The 21,911-nt window shown below is 43.6% G+C and overlaps 1 protein-coding gene across 1 annotated transcript in view; it reads left to right on the top strand.

The window, feature by feature from the left end:
* The window catches only part of VPS13C (vacuolar protein sorting 13 homolog C), a 352,162-nt gene that overhangs the window by 56,529 nt on the left and 273,722 nt on the right, over positions 1–21,911 (top strand). Inside the window, exons 6-9 of the mRNA XM_040413678.1 lie at positions 3,382–3,491; positions 4,630–4,689; positions 6,827–6,886; positions 7,797–7,877. Coding sequence (XP_040269612.1) covers positions 3,382–3,491; positions 4,630–4,689; positions 6,827–6,886; positions 7,797–7,877 — 311 coding nt within the window. The remainder of the gene's footprint in view (positions 1–3,381; positions 3,492–4,629; positions 4,690–6,826; positions 6,887–7,796; positions 7,878–21,911) is intronic.

The following is a 21,911-nucleotide window of genomic DNA, read 5'->3' on the forward strand; positions in this document are numbered from 1 at the left end:
CCTTAGAATTTTAAGAAGTATTACCAGAATTTTTTTCTCATTTGTAATGTACAGTTCATCTGGTAAGAAGTTGCCTTTTATTGCTTATTGAGTACTTCATTATCAGTCTTTTGATACACCATTGTGACTCCAGACTTTGAATCATACAGTGTTTTTAGTGTGGCCCCCAAAAGTCAATTTCTCTACAATATGACTGAAATATACCGGTAACTACTTTTCTTGGGCACTTCTTTAAATTATATCAGGGAATTTTTTTTTTTTCAATTTGTGCTTTTACATTTTATATACTTTCATTGCTTTGTAAAACACAACAGTAGATTTTTGTTTATAAAAATGCATGTGTATTGTTAGCACACATTTTAAGTGGACTGTCATTGTAATATCCTTGTTTAAGTAAAAATTATTTTCTACATTTTTATTAGGCTAGTGCTTTTTGGTTATGCTCGCTTGATCATGAAAATCACTTGTATGTGTGTACGTCCTTGATGTAATTGTTTGGTTTCCTCTCATATAAAATTTAATGGGGTCTTTTACTAACCCTTTTTATGCTTTTCTCATACCTATGCTTTCATTATGAAGGACCCAAACGTAAAAAGCACAAATCTTTTAGGAAACGTTTTAGGGTTCATGATGATAAAAAAGGTGGGTACGCTGCTTTCTATAGTAAGCATGCTTTTGCATGCAGAAGTCCAGTTAAAAGTTATTTAAATGTTGTATTCACATATATATTTTTTTACATGTTGAGATGGTCCTTTAAGTCGCCTAGTTTCTCATTCCCAAGAGCTTTCATTTAGTCTCTCCTCTTTATATCCTTCCCAGTACATCTAGATGGGGAAAAAGCAAATACAGAATGATACCCACTCTTTGAATGAGTGGATTACATGCTGTGCTGATGAACCGCACTTCCTTATATAACCAAAAATGTCTGCATGATTGTTAACTGCAAATACATGTATGTCGAGGTGGTCCTTGTTATTTAATGTCCTATTGTGTTCTCATGATATATTTATTTTTTTGCCTCCTCTATTTCCCCTCCCTCAGTGCATTTAACACTGGGCAACTTTACATTTTTAGTTTTTATTTTTCACTCCCTGCCATAACAAAATTTTCTATTCACATACATGTATGAGGGCTTGTTTTTTGCGAGACAAGTTACACTTTCTAATCTCATTTAGGGTAAGACTACACGGATAGCAACACTACTGTATTTCTTGCGATGGGCACAGTGATCCTATTCATTTCTATGGGATTCTACTCTTGATGGCTGTCGCGCAAGCAGTGTTGTTGTGTAGCAGCACTCTTAATATTGTAGTGAGAAGCTGGAACAAATTCTAAATGGGGTGAAATTGGGAAAAAGGCAATTCCACCACAGTTTTTTTGAGTCTTGTTTTTACTTGGTTTCCCTATGCCGTAAAACTGCTTTATTACCTTCATTTTTTGGGTCCGTATAATTACAATAATACTTTTGTATATTTTTTTTGTTTGTCATATTCTGGAGCCCATAACTTTTTTATTTTTATGTCTCTCGAGCTGTATGAGGGCTTATTTTGTGTAGGGTGATGTACTGTACTTTTCAGTGATTTATCATTTTAGGTTGTGTTTGATCAATTTGTATTCAATTTTTTTTTTGGGGGAGTTGAAGCGACAAAAAAACATGATGAATCAGCAATTTTGATTCTACCCCCCCGCCCCCCCATATGGGTGTTTTGTTACGCTGCGATGTCTATGATGTTTATTTTTTTATTATTTTTAATTTGGGGAATTGAGGGGGTGATTTGATCTTTGTATTTACTTATTTTTATAAACTTTTTTTTTTTTTTTTCTTCTTTTTTTTTTAAACACTTTAAAAATTCCGCTAGGGAACTTGAACATGTGATCATCAGATCAGTTCATTGAAGTCTGAGAGATTTGCTGTGTTACTATGGAGCCCTGCCACAGGCAGGTTCTCAATACAAAGATAGCCGTGGAAGCCTCGGATCCCACCAGAGAGACTGCACATGTCACAGGGAATCAACAGCTCCCCGATCGCTGCTGTCATTCCAGCCCTGGGGTTAAATGTCTATAATTGGCGTTATTGCCAATTGCAGACATTAGCCCAGGGTGTCTGCTGTCTGAAACAGCAGGTACCCAGCGGCCATGGTGCTTGATTCACTGCAGAGATGGGGACCTCTTTAAAGCAACTACATTCACCATACATGTACGGCGACCTATCCTCAAAAGTGGTTATCGGTACATGATCGGAGGGGGCTGACTTCTGGCACCCCCATTAATTAGCTGTTTTGAAGATGCTGAGGCCCCCTTGCATCTTACCAAGCACAGCACTGGATAGCAGCAGTGCTGGTTATCACAGCTCAGCCCTATTTACTTGAATAGGACTGAGCTGTGCCTAGGCCATGTGACTGATGAACGTGACTCCAATGCCCTACGGTAAGCTGCGAGGAGGTAGCATCGCCCACCACAGACTTTTTATGCAGTTAATGAGTACTGGGAGTCAGACCCCCCCTACCCCACTGATCAGATACTAATGACCTACCCTGAGCAGGAGTAGCCCTTTAGAGGGGTTGTCTGGTTACTGATATTTATGTTTTATCCTCATCAATATCCTCCTTCTGAGAGCGCTGCATTCTCTTCACTGTTTACCTCCTCCGTCCCATTTACTTGAATGACATGGAGTGTAACTACAACTGCTGCCATTCAAGTGAATGGAACGAAGGAGCTGTAATTACACCTACTCGCCATTGACAAATAGTCAAGAGAACACAGAGCTTGCTGTGTTCTCTTCAAACAGCTGATCAGTTGGGGTCAGCCTAATGACCTATCCTGAGGATATGTTATCTATAGTGGTAACCAGACAACCCCTTTAAATGGCTGCTTTCTTTTGGCGGGGAAGCAGCTTGCTGCAGCAGAGACCTTTCCCAACTTGTCTGTCTGCATTGAGAGACCAAGCAAGCAGTCTTACTTCCCGAAGTACAATGCATGCACGTGACTGAAAGAAAAGGCATGAAGATGTTTTTCACAAGGCTATTTTGAAAAAAGTTCTCCAGACTGACAAATAGACACGCCTGTTCCCCCCCCCCCCCCCACCTTTTATAGGGTCAGTGTCCTTTTTAACAAAGAATTGCCCTCATGAGTATATAATCCGACGTAAACTTTTGAGGCGTTTTCTGAAAACCTTTAAGGTTAGATCATGCTCGTTCATCAGGGCATAGATATGTTATGTACGCTGATTTCATTTAGCTGCCATTTCTTGTACCAACTCTTTTTTTATTAGCCTTTTTAGTGGTGTGTTTCAAATTCACAACTGAAGCATCGTAGTCATCTGAACCATGCGGCTGACTCTGTCATTGACTACTTCTTGGTTGTATGTGTTTGTTTTTCAAGATAAGCCAAAAGAGGAGAAGAAAGATACTTTTCTTGAAAAGCTGGCGGCACAGGTTATCAAGAATCTGCAGGTCAAAATCACAAACATACACATCCGATATGAAGATGATGTAAGTAGTCAGAACTACCGTATGTATGGTATGCTGTGTCATTAAATATGGAACACATTAAATATTACCCAACTAAAATTCTTTTCCAGTTATTTGGATAGGAAAAAAAAATACTGTAGGTATGCGCCCTGTTGTGTACAAGAAGATTGCTGAATTTGTACTCATTTCTTTTACACAATAGCAGAAGCAAAACTTCAGTATAGTATGTACCAGGGCTTTTTGCTGGGGCCTTACCAGCCAGAACATGGTCAGGGCTGGCCCTCTCCATTGGTTGTAGTCCATGGCAAGTTCGAGATAAAACAGTAATGTGGGTGCACAACCCAAAATAAAAAAACAAGGGGGTACTACACAACCATAGTAAATATAATATGAACAAAGCCAAGAAAGTGGTATGGCAATAAAAAGTTAGCACACCTAAGAACTAATATGCAATGATACACCAATTAAAACCGAGAATGTACCAACACACCAAATCATTTAAAAACATTCTGAACACATAGGAGGTCCGCCATGTAAGGCACCCATCCATACACCATCCCCCTGTACAATAGAACAAGATGTGTAAATAAGACACGAGTACCAGATAAATGACGCGCAATGAGCGAATAATAATAATGATACTGCAATACGTAAGTTCTGTGGCCCGAGCAGGGGGGATGGGTAAAGCACCCGACGCGTATGGATGGGTGAATTACATTGCAGCCCTCCTATGTTTTCACTATGTTTTTAAATGATTTTATGTGTTGGTACATGGTCCGGTTTTGGCGATTTAATAAAGTAGCATTGTATAATCGTTGGTAGGTGTGCTCACTTTTATTGCCATACCACTTTTTCGGTCCATGGCAAGTTCTTTACAGCGTCAGTAATGTTGCTAAACCAGAAGTTGGTGCAGCTGTAGAGAGGCCTGTGCTGCATATACCGTAATCTCTTCAGTCAATACGCCCTCACTATGGTGTCTCAGAAGCAACTTAGGAGTTCTTCACCAGTGGTGCCACCTCACAGTTTGAGAAGCACTGGTATAGAAAACGATCACTGCCAGTGCCAGTAACCTAGTATTATAAATGTCTTTCTTCTAAATCCATTGTAATAGGTGAAGAAATTGGGACTGAATTTGAATGTTCTTTTCTTTTATTCATAGATCACTGATGTCAGTATTCCAGTGTCTGTCGGAATAACCCTGGCTGAGCTGAGTCTTCAGGTAAAATGACCTTGTTTTCCATCCGTTGTATGTGAGTCATACAGATCACTTCCACAGTAGACTCATGAGCATTAAAATCACTTTTATTACATAAGATGAAAAGTAGGACATATATTCATACATTCATATGTGGGCATGTGTACTTGGTAATGTGCATTCTGCATAAACAATTTTTTGAATTTAAAGTAATAAAATGTCACAAAGACAATTACTATGCAACCTTTTGAAATGATTATTCTTCACAATTTCAAGGTGAGGTTTTTTCCCCCCAGACATTTATTTGATTAGTTTTTGTTTCCAAACGAGTGTACAGTTATACATTAATACGATAATCGGGGAGAATTGTGCAAGTCATATTCAAATAACTGCTTCAAACCCTCCTATACTGAACGGAGAGTGTGGACCCCGAGGAATAACCCTAGAAACCCGAAAAAATAGTTCCCCTTTCCCCCTTTATCCACCACACTTGTCTAAAACCAATTGAAAGCATTCCCTTTACCAACTCAAAGCAACATCCCTATTGCATTACCCCTATTGCAGCCTCTCCTTGCATCCAAGGTGGTATTTTTTTATTAAAGGCAGTCTGTCAACTCCCGCTAGTGCTATTAAAGGGGTTGTTTCATGAAACATATTCTACATGTTTTAATCCAGCACCTGGATCTAAATACTTTTGTAATTTGCATGTAATTAAAAAGTCAGTATAGCCATTGAGATATTAAATAAAATGTATCTGTATGGCGCCACCTGCTGTTTGTTCTTTTTCCTTATTTCCTGTCTGCCTCACTGAGGTGGTCACACATACTCAGTTTAAATCTTCAGCTGTCACCAGACATCTCTTCTGTTAGAAGCTGCGGCGGTTACAAGGAGTGATCTGCATAAAAAAATAACACACCCCTGAGCTGCCAGAATCTAGCAAAACAACTGAAGCAATAAATTGGGAGATCACTGGATCCATGTACTGTACAGCACTGGTTCTGACTTTGTTAGAGATTGTCATGTACTATATGATGTTTTATTTTTATTTTTATTTTTTACATTATTCATGGCATAACCCATTTTAAGTGCAGCACTATATGAATAGTACTGCTGCAACTCCCGCTAATATTTATGTGCATACTTACCCCCGTTGCCCCTCTGTGCCCTCAAACTGGCACTGGTATACACTGAGAGGTCTTCTGAGCTTGCACACATAATGGAGAAGGCTGCTGGGCACTCCTAAAGTAGTTGCATCCTCCTGCTGTGCACGAAGATGCGACTACTTTATGGTGAAAGGCTCCTTTATAGGGGAACGCTCAACAAAGACAACCCTTCTCAGCTGGCAGATTCCTAAAAGTAGCCGATATTGACAGAAGTCACAACCAGCCAGATATTTCCCACCTCTATGTAGTAATACATGGATAGCTTCTCAGGACAGTAGTTTCCTTTTTCATTTAAAAACGTTAACAAAATTCAGTAATTAGCGCTGAACAGAAAAATGATACTGGCTTGTTATGGCACTACCCCAATGTAATCCGCTCACTAGACCCTGTTGCCATCTTAAGTGTTTTTTCATAGGTGATGATTGAATCTCTCAGATTCAAGACATGGCTGGTACCTTTCCGAATGATTCAAAACTTCTCTCATCATTTCCATAAGGCCTCATACACACGACCGCATTTGCATTTTTCTGCGCAGCGGGTGCTTTTTCTCATTCATTTTCTAAAGAGTCCAAAAATTTTTTTTTTTAAATCGCACACGATTTTTATCCATGTACTGTCCACATCCATGTGGTCACTCCGCAAATTATAGCACATGTCCTATTCTTGTCCGTATTTTGGACAAGATTAGTCATTTCCAGTAGTGGGTGTGAGAAAAATGCGGATTGCACACTGACTGTATCTGCATTTTGTGGATCCGTGGTTTTCGGACCACAGTATGGATACAGTTGTGTGAAGATTGTGAAATAAGTTTTTTGTATTATTTTTCTATCATACGGAGGCGCCTAAAGAGAGGATGTCTTATTTGATATTCTGCTATCTAGCTAGCTGCAGATTTTCCAAGCATATGTCTCATGCCTTTTCCTACAGGTAGAATTGTTGGATGAGTATGAGGAATATCTTTTGTCTCAGCTTACATTTTTTTGTATTTTCTTTGACAGACATCCAATGAATCCTGGACGCCATGCATACTAAATGAAGCTGCTAAAATTATATACAAGGTAATCTAAACATTATTTTAGTATGAGTAAAAAAATAATTGTACTGATGTTCACATTATAATACTGCAACTGTGTCAGTGGCCAGAATGTGACCGACAAGCATCTTCATCTTTCCAGGCACACTCCTTTGGCATCTGTTGCTAATCAACATCTGCAGCCACATTGCGCTGTCAGTGGCAGACTGGACCAGAAATACAATGGGGGCAGATTTACGAATGCTATCTAATGCTATGTAAACTAATACTAGATCATCTAAAAATGCACCAGATATATTACAGATTCTGATGCACCTATTGACTGTCTAGTCCAGTGATGGTGAACCTTTTAGAGACAGAGTGCCCAAACTGCAACCCTACTACCCACTTATTTATCGCAAAGTGCCAACACTGCAATGGCAATGAATACCAATATAGTATGTCTTCCATGTAATTTATCTATAATAACCTGCCTACATTCAATGCGCTGCCTGTGCCATTCATAGTGCGCCCTGCGCTGATGAATGGCAAGAAAAGTCTAAGGCATATTGGTACACCATAAACTTTTCCCAGTGCGCGGGTGCCCACAGAGAGGGCTCTGAGTGCCGCCTCTGGCACCCGTGCCATAGGTTCGCCACCACTGGTCTAGTCTAACTTTACACCACGTAGTAGTTGACTGACTTGGCACCCATTACGCCAGGCCCTGTTTTGTCAGACCATTCCCCCTTGATGTACAAGTTAGAAACAGGCTTTAGAAGTGTCTAAAACACTTTATTAAATATGGTACAAAATATGTAGGCTAGTTATTTGGCGCAGATTGCACCACAGTTCTGGCACATTTTGACTAGTGAATCTTCCCCCCCCCCCCCCCCCCCCCCCCCCCCCCCCCATTGACTTTACCTTTTAACTTTTTTATGTTTTTTTATCTTCTCTAGTTGGTACGTCTGGATAGTTTCAGCACCTACTGGAATGTGAACAGCAAAGTGTATTACCATCAATCACGAGAAAAGATCCTGGTAAATATTGTACCCTCTAATCACTTTCTGAATATGATAAAATTTGCTGCAGTATTTCTTTTTGCACTCTGCAGATGATTCACAGCTGAACGTGTGGTTTAACGGGAGTCCGTCACCTACTCTGAGTTTGACCGCTCAGATAGCGTTATAGAACATTTGCCCCCCCAACCCATTAAAATCGTACCTCTCTTGTGTCTGTCCCACGTAGAGATCCTGAAAAAAGTATTTTATAAAGTTATGCAAATTGGCTGTCTTAAGTACTCAGGGGGGCAGTTATGGCCACAAGTGCCCAGGCCCTTCAGCTATGCGCACAGATAACCGCCCTCCTCTACTACTTCGTCCACCTACTTTGGCTTGGAGATCTCGCTCGAACACTGGTCACCACTGGGGCTGCGCATGCGCACTGCTAAGATCAGTGCCTTTACCCATAGTGGGCAGAGCAGTGCACATGCACAGACCCGCATTTACTTTCTTTGCAAGGAAAGTAAATGTTACGTTAACCATGTGACACGGCAGTTCATGGCTGTATTTTGTTGCAGAAAATTGTGTCTGATTAACTTAATTGAATTTTTTTAAAGTTATTTGTACACCACAGAACAATATTAATATTTGCACGTCTTTCAGAAAGACGTCATTTGCACCAGTTCTGTAAGGCCCAGCTATTGACAAATCTGCACTGGCTTATAATGGGGTCCATCAGGATCCTGCTTGAGTTTCCGTATGTTTGACAGAAAGGATAACAATGCAGTCTGTGCTGTTCTTGCCATCAGACATGCTCGAAACGCTGATGGAAAATGTGAACAGAGCCGAAGGCAAGGTTCTTTGATAAGAGCTGATAATTTTGCAGGAGAGATGGTGAAATTATTTTGACCTGCTCAGAGATGCTTGGCATGGGGTCACACAATGCAGTTGATAGATATTGAGCAGAATATAGATTAAAGAATGATTTGACCGTCCTTTTTGTTTTTTGGAGATCAGAATCAAATTGGAGGCTCTGTTGGAGTGGGAACTATTTTCAGGAGTTTCCCTATAACAATGGGAACCATTGGCATAATGTATTATAATTCTATAAAAATATTGATTGAATTAAAAAAAAATTCAATTTCTTTTATGTAAACGTTTTAGGCTACTTTCCCACTAGCGTTCGGGGCTCCGCTTGTGAGCTCCATTTGAAGGGGCTCACAAGCGGCCCCGAACGCATCCGTACTGCCCTAATGCGGATCCGCTCAGAATGCATCAGTCTGGCAGCGTTCAGCCTCCGCTCCGCTCAGCAAGCGGACACCTGAACGCTGCTTGCAGCCGTGCGGAGGCAAACAGATCCGTCCAGACTTACAATGTAAGTCAATGGGGACGGATCCATTTGAAGTTGACACAGTATGGCTCAATTTTCAAACGGATCCGTCCCCCATTGACTTTCAATGTAAAGTCTGGACGGATCCGTCTGAACTACTTTCACACTTAGAATTTTTTTAAAACTATAATGCAGATGGATCTGTTCTGAACGGATCCAAACGTCTGCATTATAGGAGCGGATCCGTCTGAGCAGACTTCAGACGGACCTGCTCTGAACGCAAGTGTGAAAGTAGCCTTAGCAATACTCGCCTTTTAAATATTAATCTTGTATATGATAAGGAACAGTCCTAATGCATACTGTTTATACAGTACTTTAATGTCGGGTTTTTAATGAATACTTTATAGTGGAAAGATCTAGACTTGTATAATCAGGATTTATTGCTGAACATATTACTTTTAATGTTCTTGTTATCGCTGTGGGTTAATATGTAACTTTACCCATAGAAAGCCTAGTTGGAAGTATACATCCACATGTGTAACAGGTGTATGGATTCTTATTGCAGCCAAACTTAAAGGGCATCTGTCAGCAGATTTGTACCTATGCAACTGGCTGACCTGTTACATGTGCACTTGGCAGCTGGAGACATCTGTGTTGGTCCCATGTTCAGATGTGCCTGTATTGCTGAGAAAGATTATGTTTTAATATATGCAAATGAGCCTCTAGGAGCAACAGGGGCGTTACCATTACACTTAGAGGCTCTGCTTTCTCTGCATCTGCCGAGCCGTCTGCACTTTGACATCATCACACCTAATCCTGCCAATCAAAGTGGAGAGGGTGTGGCAGTTGCAGAGAGAGCAGAGCCTCTTAAGGCGATGTCCCCCGTTGCTCCTAGAGACTCATTTGCATATATTAAAACATTTTTCTCAGCAATGAGGGCACATTCAAACATGGGACCAACACAGATCTCTTCAGCTGCTAAGTGCACATGTAACTGGTCAGCCTGTTTCATAGGTACAAATCTGCACTTTAAAGGGGTTTTCTGAGACTTCTATACTGAAGACCTATCCTTTGATCAGCTGTTTGAGAAGGCATCGGCACTTGCAGTAGCACCACAACCCTTTTTCAGCTCACCAATTACAGTGCCGTACATTGTATAGTGGCCATGCTTGGTATCACAGCTCATCCCCGTTCACTTCTATGGGACTGAGCTGCGCCTAGGACATGTGACCAATGAATGTGACGTCACATGGCCTAGGCCAGTGGTCGGCAAGCCGCGGCTCGCGAGCCACATGCGGCTCTTTACACACTTTAATGCGGCTCTTCTGCAGGGCTCCAGATGCCATTAGCGACTAGACCCGCCGCCGCAGCTCTGCTCAATACAGCGGCGGGCACAGGAGATGATCGTTCTCAGCAGCGCAGGAGGAGTCTCTCCCTCCCCCCTGTGCTGCTGCTGTCCCCGCCGCTGCCAATAAGAAGAGGCAGGAGGAGGAGGGGAGGGGCTGTGGCCACTGCGCCACCAATGAAGAAAACTGACCTGTTAATACAAATACAGGAGGCGGGTGCCGGAATCAAATAGCCGGCACCCGACCTCTGTGACAGGGAGCTGCGATCCGCTGCAGTTGAGTTAACCCTTCAGGTGCGGTACCTGAGGGGTTAACTGCCGCTGATCGCAGCTCCCTGTCACAAAGGTCGGGTGCCGGCTATTTGATTCCGGCACCCGCCTCCTGTATTTGTATAAGAAACGTTGGTGGCACAGTGCCCCCCCCCCCAGTATAATAAACGTTGGTGGCACAGTGCCCCCCCCCCCAGTATAATAAACGTTGGTGGCACAGTGCGCCACCCCCCCCCCCCAGTATAATAAACGTTGGTGGCACAGTGCGCCCCCCCCCCCCAGTATAATAAACGTTGGTGGCACAGTGCGCCCCCCCTCCCCCAGTATAATAAACGTTGGTGGCACAGTGGGAAGTGCCAATGAGGGTTAAAAATAATAAAAGAAAATTAACTCACCTCCTCCAGTTGATCAGGTAGCTGCCGGTCTCCTGTTCTTACTTCTTTCTAGTTTCTTCAGGACCTGTGGTGACGTCACTGAGCTCATCACATGGCCCATTACCATGGTGATGGATCATGTGATGAGCACAGTGATGTCACCACAGGTCCTGCGTCCTGAAGAAACTAGAAAGAAGTAAGAACAGGAGACGATCAATTGGAGGAGGTGAGTTAATTATTTTTTTATTTTTTAACCCTCATTGGCACTGCCCACTGCGCCACCAATGTTTATTATATTGAGGGGGGGCGCACTGCGCCACCAATGTTTATTATATTGGGGTGATGGGGGGGGCGCACTGCGCCACCAATGTTTATTATACTGGGGTGTTGGGGGGGCGCACTGCGCCACCAATGTTTATTATATTGGGGTGATGGGGGGGGCGCACTGCGCCACCAATGTTTATTATACTGGGGTGATGGGGGGGGCGCACTGCGCCACCAATGTTTATTATATTGAGGGGGGGCGCACTGCGCCACCAATGTTTATTATATTGGGGTGATGGGGGGGCGCACTGCGCCACCAATGTTTATTATATTGAGGGGGGGCGCACTGCGCCACCAATGTTTATTATATTGGGGTGATGGGGGGGGGCGCACTGCGCCACCAATGTTTATTATATTGAGGGGGGCGCACTGCACCACCAATGTTTATTATATTGGGGTGATGGGGGGGCGCACTGCGCCACCAATGTTTATTATATTGACCTTGTACTAAGCATTCTGTATTCAGAATGCTATTATTTTCCCTTATAACCATGTTATAAGGGAAAATAATACAGTGAATAGACTTTCATCCTAGGAACCATGCGTGAAAATCGCACTTGCTTGCGATTTTCACACAGCCCCATTAACTTCTATGGGGCCTGCGTTGCGCGAAAAACGCACAACAGAGCATGCTGCGATTTTCACGCAACGCACAAGTGATGTGTGAAAATCACCGCTCATGTGCACAGCCCCATAGAAGTGAATGGGTCCGGATTTAGTGCGGGTGCATTCCGGTATTTTGAATGCCGGATCCAGCACTAATACATTCCTATGGGGAAAAATGCCGGAGCCGGCATTCAGGCAAATCTTCATTTTTTTTCGCCGGAGATAAAACCGTAGCATGCTACGGTTTTATCTTTTGCCTGATCAGTCAAAATGACTGAACTGAAGACATCCTGATGCATCCTGAACGGATTACTCTCCATTCAGAATGCATGGGGATAAAACTGATCAGTTATTTTCCGGTATTGAGCCCCTGTGACGGAACTCAGTGCCGGAAATGAAAAACGCTAATGTGAAAGTACTTTAAAATATTAAGTTTAAATCCCCCCTTTCCCAATTTTACATATAAAATATATAAACAATAAATAAATAAACATATTACATAGCCTTTTTAGTCACCTTGTCACCCCAAAAAATAGCATAGGACTGTTCTATTATGGGCCGAATGTTTCATAAAATGCGAAATGCACACAGCTTTTTTTGTTGTTTTTTTTTTTTTGCACGGTATTGAGTATCACAATACTTTTTTATGGTGACGAAAGCGAATCAAAATTTTGGTTTCAAAACAACCCTACGCCGATCTGATCGGCGTAGCGTTGTCACGATACCAAAATTTTGATTCAGTTTCGATTTGGCAACTAAAAATTTGATTTGGCTCCTAAATTTTTCAGTTCAGGAGCCAATGGCTACTTGGAATTTTTTTTTAGTCTGGAGCACTGTTCTGTGTGCCCGGCGCCCGCTCCCCTCCCTCCTCTCGGGGGCGGCAGCCTGCGGCTGTCCTGCCTACATGTGTGCCGTGCGGCGCTCAGGCCAAAGGAGGCGTCACTGACTGTCAGTGGGGCCGCGGCGGAGGGAGGCGAGGAGGCGGAGCTGCTCTGTCTGCTATGACCTGTAAAAGCTGCCCCTCCAGGCTGGCAGCAGAAGAACACAGTCACAGAGTAACACTGAGGCACGACTTGTTGGAACTTGGCCGACCCTGCTGGACTCTAGTCTGGACTCTGGAGAAGACACCTTAAGGCAGAGCCAGCTGAGATTGGAGCCAGGACCAGACCGACCCCACTCCAGCCAGACCCCAGTGATATATCAGGTACCGACTTCAACATTGTCCCTCATCATGTCACCCCCCCGATGGTGCAGACTCCAACATTGTCCCCCATTAGGGAGCATAATGGATGGGGGCTGACGGCTGTCATGGGGGGCATGATGGCTGACATGGGAGTAATGATGGATGGGTGCTGACGGCTGACATGGGCATGATGGATGGGGTGCTGACGGCTGACATGGGCATGATGGATGGGGTGCTGACATGGGGGGCTGACGGCTGACATAAGGTCATGATGGCTGACATGGGGGGCATGATGGATGGGGGCTGACGGCTGACATGGACATGATGGATGGAGTGCTGACATGGGGGGCTGATGGCTGACGGCTGACATGGGGTGCTGACGGCTGACATAGGGGCATGACGGCTGACATGGGGGGCATGATGGATGGGGGCTGACAGCTGACATGGGCATGATGGATGGGGTGCTGACGGCTGACATGGGGGGCATGATGGCTGACATGGGGGGCTGATGGCTGACATGGGGGGTAATGATGGATGGGGGCTGACATGGGCATGATGGGGTGCTGATGGCTGACATGGGCATGATAGATGGGGTGCTGACGGCTGACATGGGCATGATGGATGGGGTGCTGACATTGGGTGCTGACGGCTGACATAAGGTCATGATGGCTGACATGGGGGGCATGATGGATGGGGGCTGACGGCTGACATGGACATGATGGATGGAGTGCTGACATGGGGGGCTGATGGCTGACGGCTGACATGGGGTGCTGACGGCTGACATAGGGGCATGACGGCTGACATGGGGGGCATGATGGATGGGGGCTGACAGCTGACATGGGCATGATGGATGGGGTGCTGACGGCTGACATGGGGGGCATGATGGCTGACATGGGGGGCTGATGGCTGACATGGGGGGTAATGATGGATGGGGGCTGACATGGGCATGATGGGGTGCTGACGGCTGACATGGGCATGATGGATGGGGTGCTGACGGCTGACATGGGCATGATGGATGGGGTGCTGACGGCTGACATGGGCATGATGGATGGGGTGCTGACGGCTGACATGGGCATGATAGATGGGGTGCTGACATGGGGGGCTGACGGCTGACATAGGGGCATGACGGCTGACATGGGGGCATGATGGATGGGGGCTGACATGGGCATGATGGATGGGGTGCTGACTGCTGATATAGGGGGCTGATCTGAGGTATGATTAACATTGGGGGTCTGATTGGTGGTCTGACCTGAGGTATAATGGAAAATATTGTTTCTGATTATACTCCTCTAAAACCTATGTGCATCTTATAGGGCGAAAAGTACAGTCCTCAAACCAGATCGAAGATATCAGGACCACACAGAGGAGAAGCCAGCTGCTGCAGACAGAACCAGGACCAGGTGAGCTGCGGGCGGGGCGGTGGGAGAAGGGGGTCACCGAGATGTAGCTTCGCTTGTGTTGCCAAAAAATCCTTGCACAGGCTCTGGTCACGTCCACGTGACAGGGCCGGTGCAAAGAGTCCCACAGTACCCGACCTATGTGGATACTTGCATGCACAATATTCTCAATAAAAACTTATTGAAACTAAAAACAGTGTACCATCCTATGTATTTTCGGTTTTAAAAATGTGGCTCTCAAAATAAATTTCAATCGTGGTTTTGGCGAGATTTGGCTCAGTTGAAAAAAAAGGTTGCCCACCACTGGCCTAGGCTAAGCTGCGAGAAGGCCTTGTTGCTACTGCAAGTGCGGATGCCTTCTCAAACAGCTGATCAGCGGGGATAGGTCATCATAAAAAATAAAAATAAAAGTTTCTAAAAAACCCCTTTAAAAGTGTTGTACAGCTTTATAAACCCCTTTTTAAATGTGGCCAGTACTGCACTGTAAGAAATGAAAAAAATATACTTATCTGCTCCTCGCTGATCCTTTCCAGGGCTGAGCGCCAGATCGTTGCTCCTTCCAACTCCCGACGTCTAAGCTTCCAGATATGGTCTTGTTGCCTCTGACGCCAACCACTGCCCTCAGTGGTGACATGTCCTCAAGCAGCATGTGATCCAGCAGCTTGAGGGACATGTTACTGCTGTGCACATGACCCTGTGTGTCTGGAAGTTTACAGTCCAGGGACCAGAAGGAGTGCAGATGCAGATCAGGTCCTCTCCACTTTAAAGGGTTTCTACCACCAGAAATACCATTATGTAGCAAGCTGACTGACATTAGCGATGCGCCAATGTCAGCACTACATAACAGTATGTTTGTTACATTTCTCCCTGCAGCAGTTCTGATAAAATAAGCACTTTTATAATATGCTATTGAGCCTCTAGGTGCTATATGGGCGTAAAATCAGCACCTAGAGGCTCCGTCTACTCACCCTTTATCCCGCCCAGGTCCCCTGTTCTGTCCGTCCGTCTCCTCTTGATTGATGTCACGGTTCGCAGCATCGCTGACTAAATCCCGCGCCTGCGCCGTTCACTTCTGTATTCGGCGCAGTGAGTGAAGGCCGCTCTCCTGATGCTGGCTTACTCACTGACGTAGTCGGCGCAGGCGCAGTGAGGAATCTGGCACCAGGAGCGCATCATTCACTCACTGCGCCTGCGCCGAATACAGAAGTGAACGGGGCAGGCGCGGGATTTTGTCAGCGAACCGTGACCTCAATCAAGAGGAGCGGGGTGGGAAGGACAGGGGACCTGGGCGGGATAAAGGTGAGTAGACGGAGCCTCTAGGTGCTGATTTTACGCCCACATAGCACCTAGAGGCTCATTAGCATATAATAAAAGTGCTTAATTTATCAGAACGGCTGCAGGGACTAATGTTAGAAACATACTGTTATGTAGTGCTGACATTAGCGCATCGCTATATCAGTCGGCTACATAACAGTATTTCTGGTGGTAGAAACCTTTTAATGAAGCAGCGGGGAGTAGGTTTTTGTATTTTCTGCTTTCTTACAGTACTGGAAAATTTAAGGGGTTATAAAGCTGGACAACCCCTTTTAAGTAAAAGAGTTGATTTTAATGTGAAGGTTTATTATTCTTTTTTTATGTTACCAAAGATGGTAATGTAATGTAGAATATAACCTACGGTATTTCTTGAAAATGTAGGAAGGAAATGCTTTTAAAATAAAATAAAAAAAACAAGCATCTCTTACCACTTAAATCACCCGCTGCTCCAGTGGTCTCCACCAGGTATTTATGTTCTTGAAGCGATGACGTCATAGATTAAAGGTGTCCACGGCAAACGGTCACTATCCTCAGCATTGATCCCAGCATGTATGACAAGTCAATGCTGAACATAGACCAGGGGGGAGCATCTTCTCTGCAGTCACTGGGGATTTAACGGGAGGCGAGTTATGTTTGTTTTTTAATTTTCATAAAATTTCCTGCTCACATTACAAGAAATGGGGTCCCACCAATGAGTCTTGATGAAGCATGTACATGCCTCCTCGATTCATCTCTATGGGACAGCCTGAGAGAGCCAAGTTTTGTACTATGCTTCTCTTCAGCAGTCCCTTAGGGATGAATGGAGTGTCAACATCCTCTGGATAGATAATCAGCTTCTGATCGGCGGGGATCCGACACCCGGGACCCCCGCCGATCAGCTGTTTACCGCCGGCCCACTGACGTCACAACTCCATTCAAGTGAACAGAGCTTAGCCCCACCCACGCTAGTTGATACTAGTCGTGACGTCAGTTGGCCGGCGGTAAACAGTGAGAAGGCCGCGGCGCTACTGGAGCGCCGCTGCCTTCTCAAACAGCTGATCGGCGGGGGTCCCGGGTGTCGGACCCCCGCCGATCAGAAGCTGATCATCTATCGAGATCATAGATCATCAGTTAAATGAAAGTGCAGAACCACTTTAACTCTTGGGACAACTCCTTTAATTCTCTTACAACACCCTTGATATTTGTTTTTTAATGCTTTATCCAATTTGTCAATTCTAAAACCTGTAAAGTGAGAAAACTGAAAGTTGAATGTGGAAAGTATTATTTATCATCATTAAGAAAGAAAACAAGGGCTCCACCAAGCAGAGTTCCATACGGTGTTCCTTCACGTCTCCATTTTCTTTTACCAATCAAGTGGTAACACTTATTAGCATGTCCTCGGCTCCCTGGTGATGTAATATCAGGCCATTGCTATCAGTCTGTTATAAAGCCAGCTGCTTTCATGGGTATCTTAGAAACCCTTTCAAAGTGTTGGTTCTCTGCTCAGCTTATCAGTTCCTCCATATGTGTGTGAGAGATGCTGAAGAGCAGGACATTTTAGCTTTGAGATGAAACTGTTGCACAGATGGTATAAACTATAAGTGAGAGCAACAGGTCATATTTAGTACTGGATTATAATGTATACAGTCACTTTTTTGTGATAAATTTTACTTTTTTTTCAAATTACTCAGCAGCAGTCTTTACCATAGGCAAATAATATACCGTATTTTTCGCTTTATAAGACGCACCCCAGGTTTTGGAGGAGAAAAGTAAGACCCCCATATACGATCGGCAGATTTGAGCCCTAAATCCGGAACTCAGTTCAGACCCCCATATCAGGAACTCACATCAGACCAGGTCAAGCGATGGCTCCTTCGGTCACACTCCCTTGTCTTCTCCAGACCGTGCTGCACTGTCAACTGATTGTGTGCAGAGTCAGGTCCTAGTGAGCGCACTACGTCCTGGAAATGGGGGTGGGGGGGGGGAGGGGGGTTGCATAGCTAGCTTTTTCTGCACTGCATCTGAACATCACAAAATCCTCCTGCCTTTCTGTAAGGCTGGGTTCAGACCTGAGCGTACGGGATGGAGCGCTCTGTATGCGCGATTGTATGCGCATTTACAGACGTGGCTCCGGAACAAGCGAACGCCCATTGTCGCGTGTTCCAGGAAGTCTATGTATGGGAACGCACGACAAAACGCCCCAAAGAAGCTCAAGAACTTTTTTGAGCGTAGGGCGTTTTTCAGCGCGTTCAAACGCGCTGTAAAACGCTCAAGTGAGAACCCAGGGCCATAGGGAAGCATTGGTTTTCATGTGTTGAGCGTTTTACAGCGCGTTTGAACACGCTGTAGAACGCTCAAGTGTGAACCCAGCCGAAGGCCTCAAGCACACGACGTGCGGATAGGATGGGGACCAATTCATTTCAATGGGTCAGCAAAAAAAATGCTGATAGTTAATCAGTTTGTGTTCCGCGTCCGTTGTCCGTGTTTCCCTTCAGCAAAAAAAATAGTGCATGTCCTACTTTTTTCACATTTGTGGACAGGGATAGGCATTTATTACAAGGGATCTGTGGAAAAAAATGGATCCTCTAAAGAAAACGGATGCCGCATCCATTTTTTTGGGCGGACGCACAATTAGCGGACACAAAAAACAACTGTCATGTGCATGAGGCCTAAGTGTGATTTATCCCTCCTTATTCTGTTCAGTGAGCTTTGGACCTAAAACCAAACATAGTGGGAAATAAAAGAAGTAAGGTCCCCACATACAGCTCTGGGATGAGGCAGATGTTCACTGCTTATGAGAGAAATCCATCTAGCTGTGCAGCTGAAACATGGAATAATATGGTTTACTTTAGGGAAGCACAAACATAACTGTTCCTTCAGAAGCGCAGCCATTGCGCAAATTTTTTTTTTTTTTTTTTTTTTTTTTTTTTTTAAAACTCTGGTACACTGTAAACTATTTTCCAGTATCCATACAACTATACATCACTTTGTACATTCCTAAATCATGTGTCCTTCATGTGGGGCATCATTGCACATCCTAATTGAAAATAGTTATAAGAGTTTTATTTATTTAATCCAGTCTCTTTTAAGGCTACTTTCACACTTGGGTTCGGGGTTCCGCTTGTGAGTTCCGTTTGAAGGATCCGTACAGCCCCAATGCATTCTGAGTGGATGCGGTTCTGCTCAGAATGCATCAGTATGGCTCCGTTTCGCCTCCGTTCCGCTCAGCAGGCGGACACCCGAACGCAGCTTGTGCGGAGCCAAACTGATCCGTCCAGACTTACAATGTAAGTCAATGGGGACGGATCCGTTTGAAGTTGACACAATATGGTGCCATTTCAAACGGATCTGTCCCCCATTGACTTTCAATGCAAAGTCAGGACGGATCCGTCTGACTAACTTTTAGACTTAGATTTTTTTCTGAAATATAATGCAGACTGATCCGTTCTGAACGGATACCATCGTTTGCATTATAGGAGCGGATCCGTCTGTGCAGACACCAGACGGATCGGCTCCGAACGCAAGTGTGAAAGTAGCCTAAGTCCTTAAAGGACTTAAACATTTTGTACTTAATATTTTATGTATGTATAGGATCCTCTGCTATCTAAAAAAAAAATAATTATTAATTTTCTATTGGTCCATTTGTGTGTCAACCTTTTTAAAAAAAAAAAAGAATGTAAATATAATATAGGGGAATTCATACAGCTTGTACACCAGTTTTCTAGCGTACAAAAGGTGCAAATTGTTGTGCAAACCTCGTCTTGTCTTTCTTCCCTGTTTATGTCACACTTACCACTTTTCTAAAAACTGTTTGCCTACTTGGCCTGGCACGTTTCTCCTAATTAGGATGTGCTGTTGCCATAAAAAGAATTTGTACAGGGTTGAGCAATTATGGTAGCAATTGTTCACCCCCAAACACAGGGGATGAATACTGCATGTAAATGCAGCCTACATAAGTGTGCAGTGATCGGGAATGAATGGTTTGTGAATCAGCCCATGCAAATGGACCCTTAGCCTATCGTTCAGAAATATTATCAGCAGTAAGTGAGCTGCACAAACATTGGACAGCAAATGCAATGAAATATAGCAGACCCCAGTCATAAAGCCTGTTTAGATGTTAAAGTTCCTGCATATTATTTTTAAGAGGTGATAGGATTGACCCTTTTAAATCCATATTCCTGTGTATATTGCTGAATGTAGATACAACCATGTTAAAGGGAAAAGCTGCCCATACACAGTAGATTAAAGGGGTTGGGCAGTTTCCCATAAATGCAGTGTATTAGACATATGTTGTACCAATGTAAATAGCAGTACGTTTCCTAACCTTCAATTCTAATACAGTTCATTGTTCCCTACTTAACGCCCTGACCATAAACAATCAGATTTCCCTGGTAACATTACCTGACCCACTTGTTAGATGGATTGGAGCATGCATACAATCACTGTCTCTACTTCGCATGCTCCAAGAACCGGGACATGGACATTAGAAATTACATACGTATTCCACTATTTCCCCATCCATTGTGCATTAAGGACTATATATTGGCGCATGTGCAGTATTAGGCTTGTTATATGGGGTCTACTGCACTGCGCTGCTATATCGTCTTGGAAGCACAATGGACAGGGTAAATTAATACTGTTCTAGGTCCAATTCTACGATTTTGTAGCATGCAAAATAGAAACATAGGGACGGGAGCATGCATATAGTAATGTACAGGTTGGTAAGGTGACCCCCCACCCCTCCTTTTTCCCTGGTGGTGACATCACTTGGACATCCAGCAGTGTTTGTCCAATGGAAAACTGATTGTTTATGTTCAGGACAGTAACAAGAGAATACCAAACTGTGCCAGAATTTAAACATAGGGAACATACTGCTATCTACACTGCTATAACATATTGTATGTCTTATGCGATATATTTATAGAAAAGTGGCCAACCCCTTTAATATCATCAATGAAGATTGACCATCGTGAATTTCAGCATATCCACTCCTTTGATCTGTCAGGACATAAGCCTCTGTCAGAAGTGTCCAGCAACGATTTGTCTAATCTCTTGAGAATAAACATTCTTGTTCACCAAGTACTATATTTTTCAGGAGATTGGGAGAGTCAAAAATCCAGCTAGAAGCTGGATTACAGTACGTATGAGGCCAAATTAAAGATGCATTTATATGTATAGATCCGAGCAAATCTGACCAGTAGCATTCTAATGGGTCTTTAGATCTTATCAAAATTTTCCTCCCAAAAAATAAATAAAAAATCTTGTATGTGCCACTTAATGGTACCAATAAAAACTGCAGTTCACCTGACAAAAAAAACAAGCTCTTATACAGAAATATAAAAAAGCGATGCAAAGAAAATTATTTTTTCAAAGGTTTTTTTTTTTTTTTTTTTTTTTTTGTTAAAGAAGTAAAACAGAAGTATTACCATAATATTACTGACCTGCAGAATAAGGACGTAATGTCATTTTTAGCACACATTGAATGCCATAATATCAAAACCCAAAAAATCTTGGTGGAATGGTGTTTATTTTTCAGTTTTACCCCACAAGGAATTTGTTCCCCATTTCTAGTATAGGCTGTGGTAAATTAAATAGTGAAATTAAAAGATACAAGTTGTTCTGCAAAAATTGGCCCACCCTTTAAAAGGGAACTGCAGCTAGAATCCAAACACAAAAAAGAAAAACCAACATAACATAATATCCTTATGTGTTTTTGTTATTTGTGCTTGTTTCGTAATTACAATTGCAAACCTTCCCCTCTTGTGCTTAGTGCATGCGAGTCAGAAAATGTAGGAGGGGGCTGGTTGTAGTGTGGATACCTTTTGTCATACAGAACGAGAGTGGCCATTTTGTTGGAAGGAATCTCGTAGTTAAGGTTATTTGGTTACAACCATTTAGAACTGTAATAGATTACTAATACTACTAATAGAATACTAAATCTACCAAGATAA

Source organism: Bufo bufo, chromosome 1 (assembly GCF_905171765.1).
Source record: "Bufo bufo chromosome 1, aBufBuf1.1, whole genome shotgun sequence".
Lineage (NCBI taxonomy): Eukaryota > Metazoa > Chordata > Amphibia > Anura > Bufonidae > Bufo > Bufo bufo.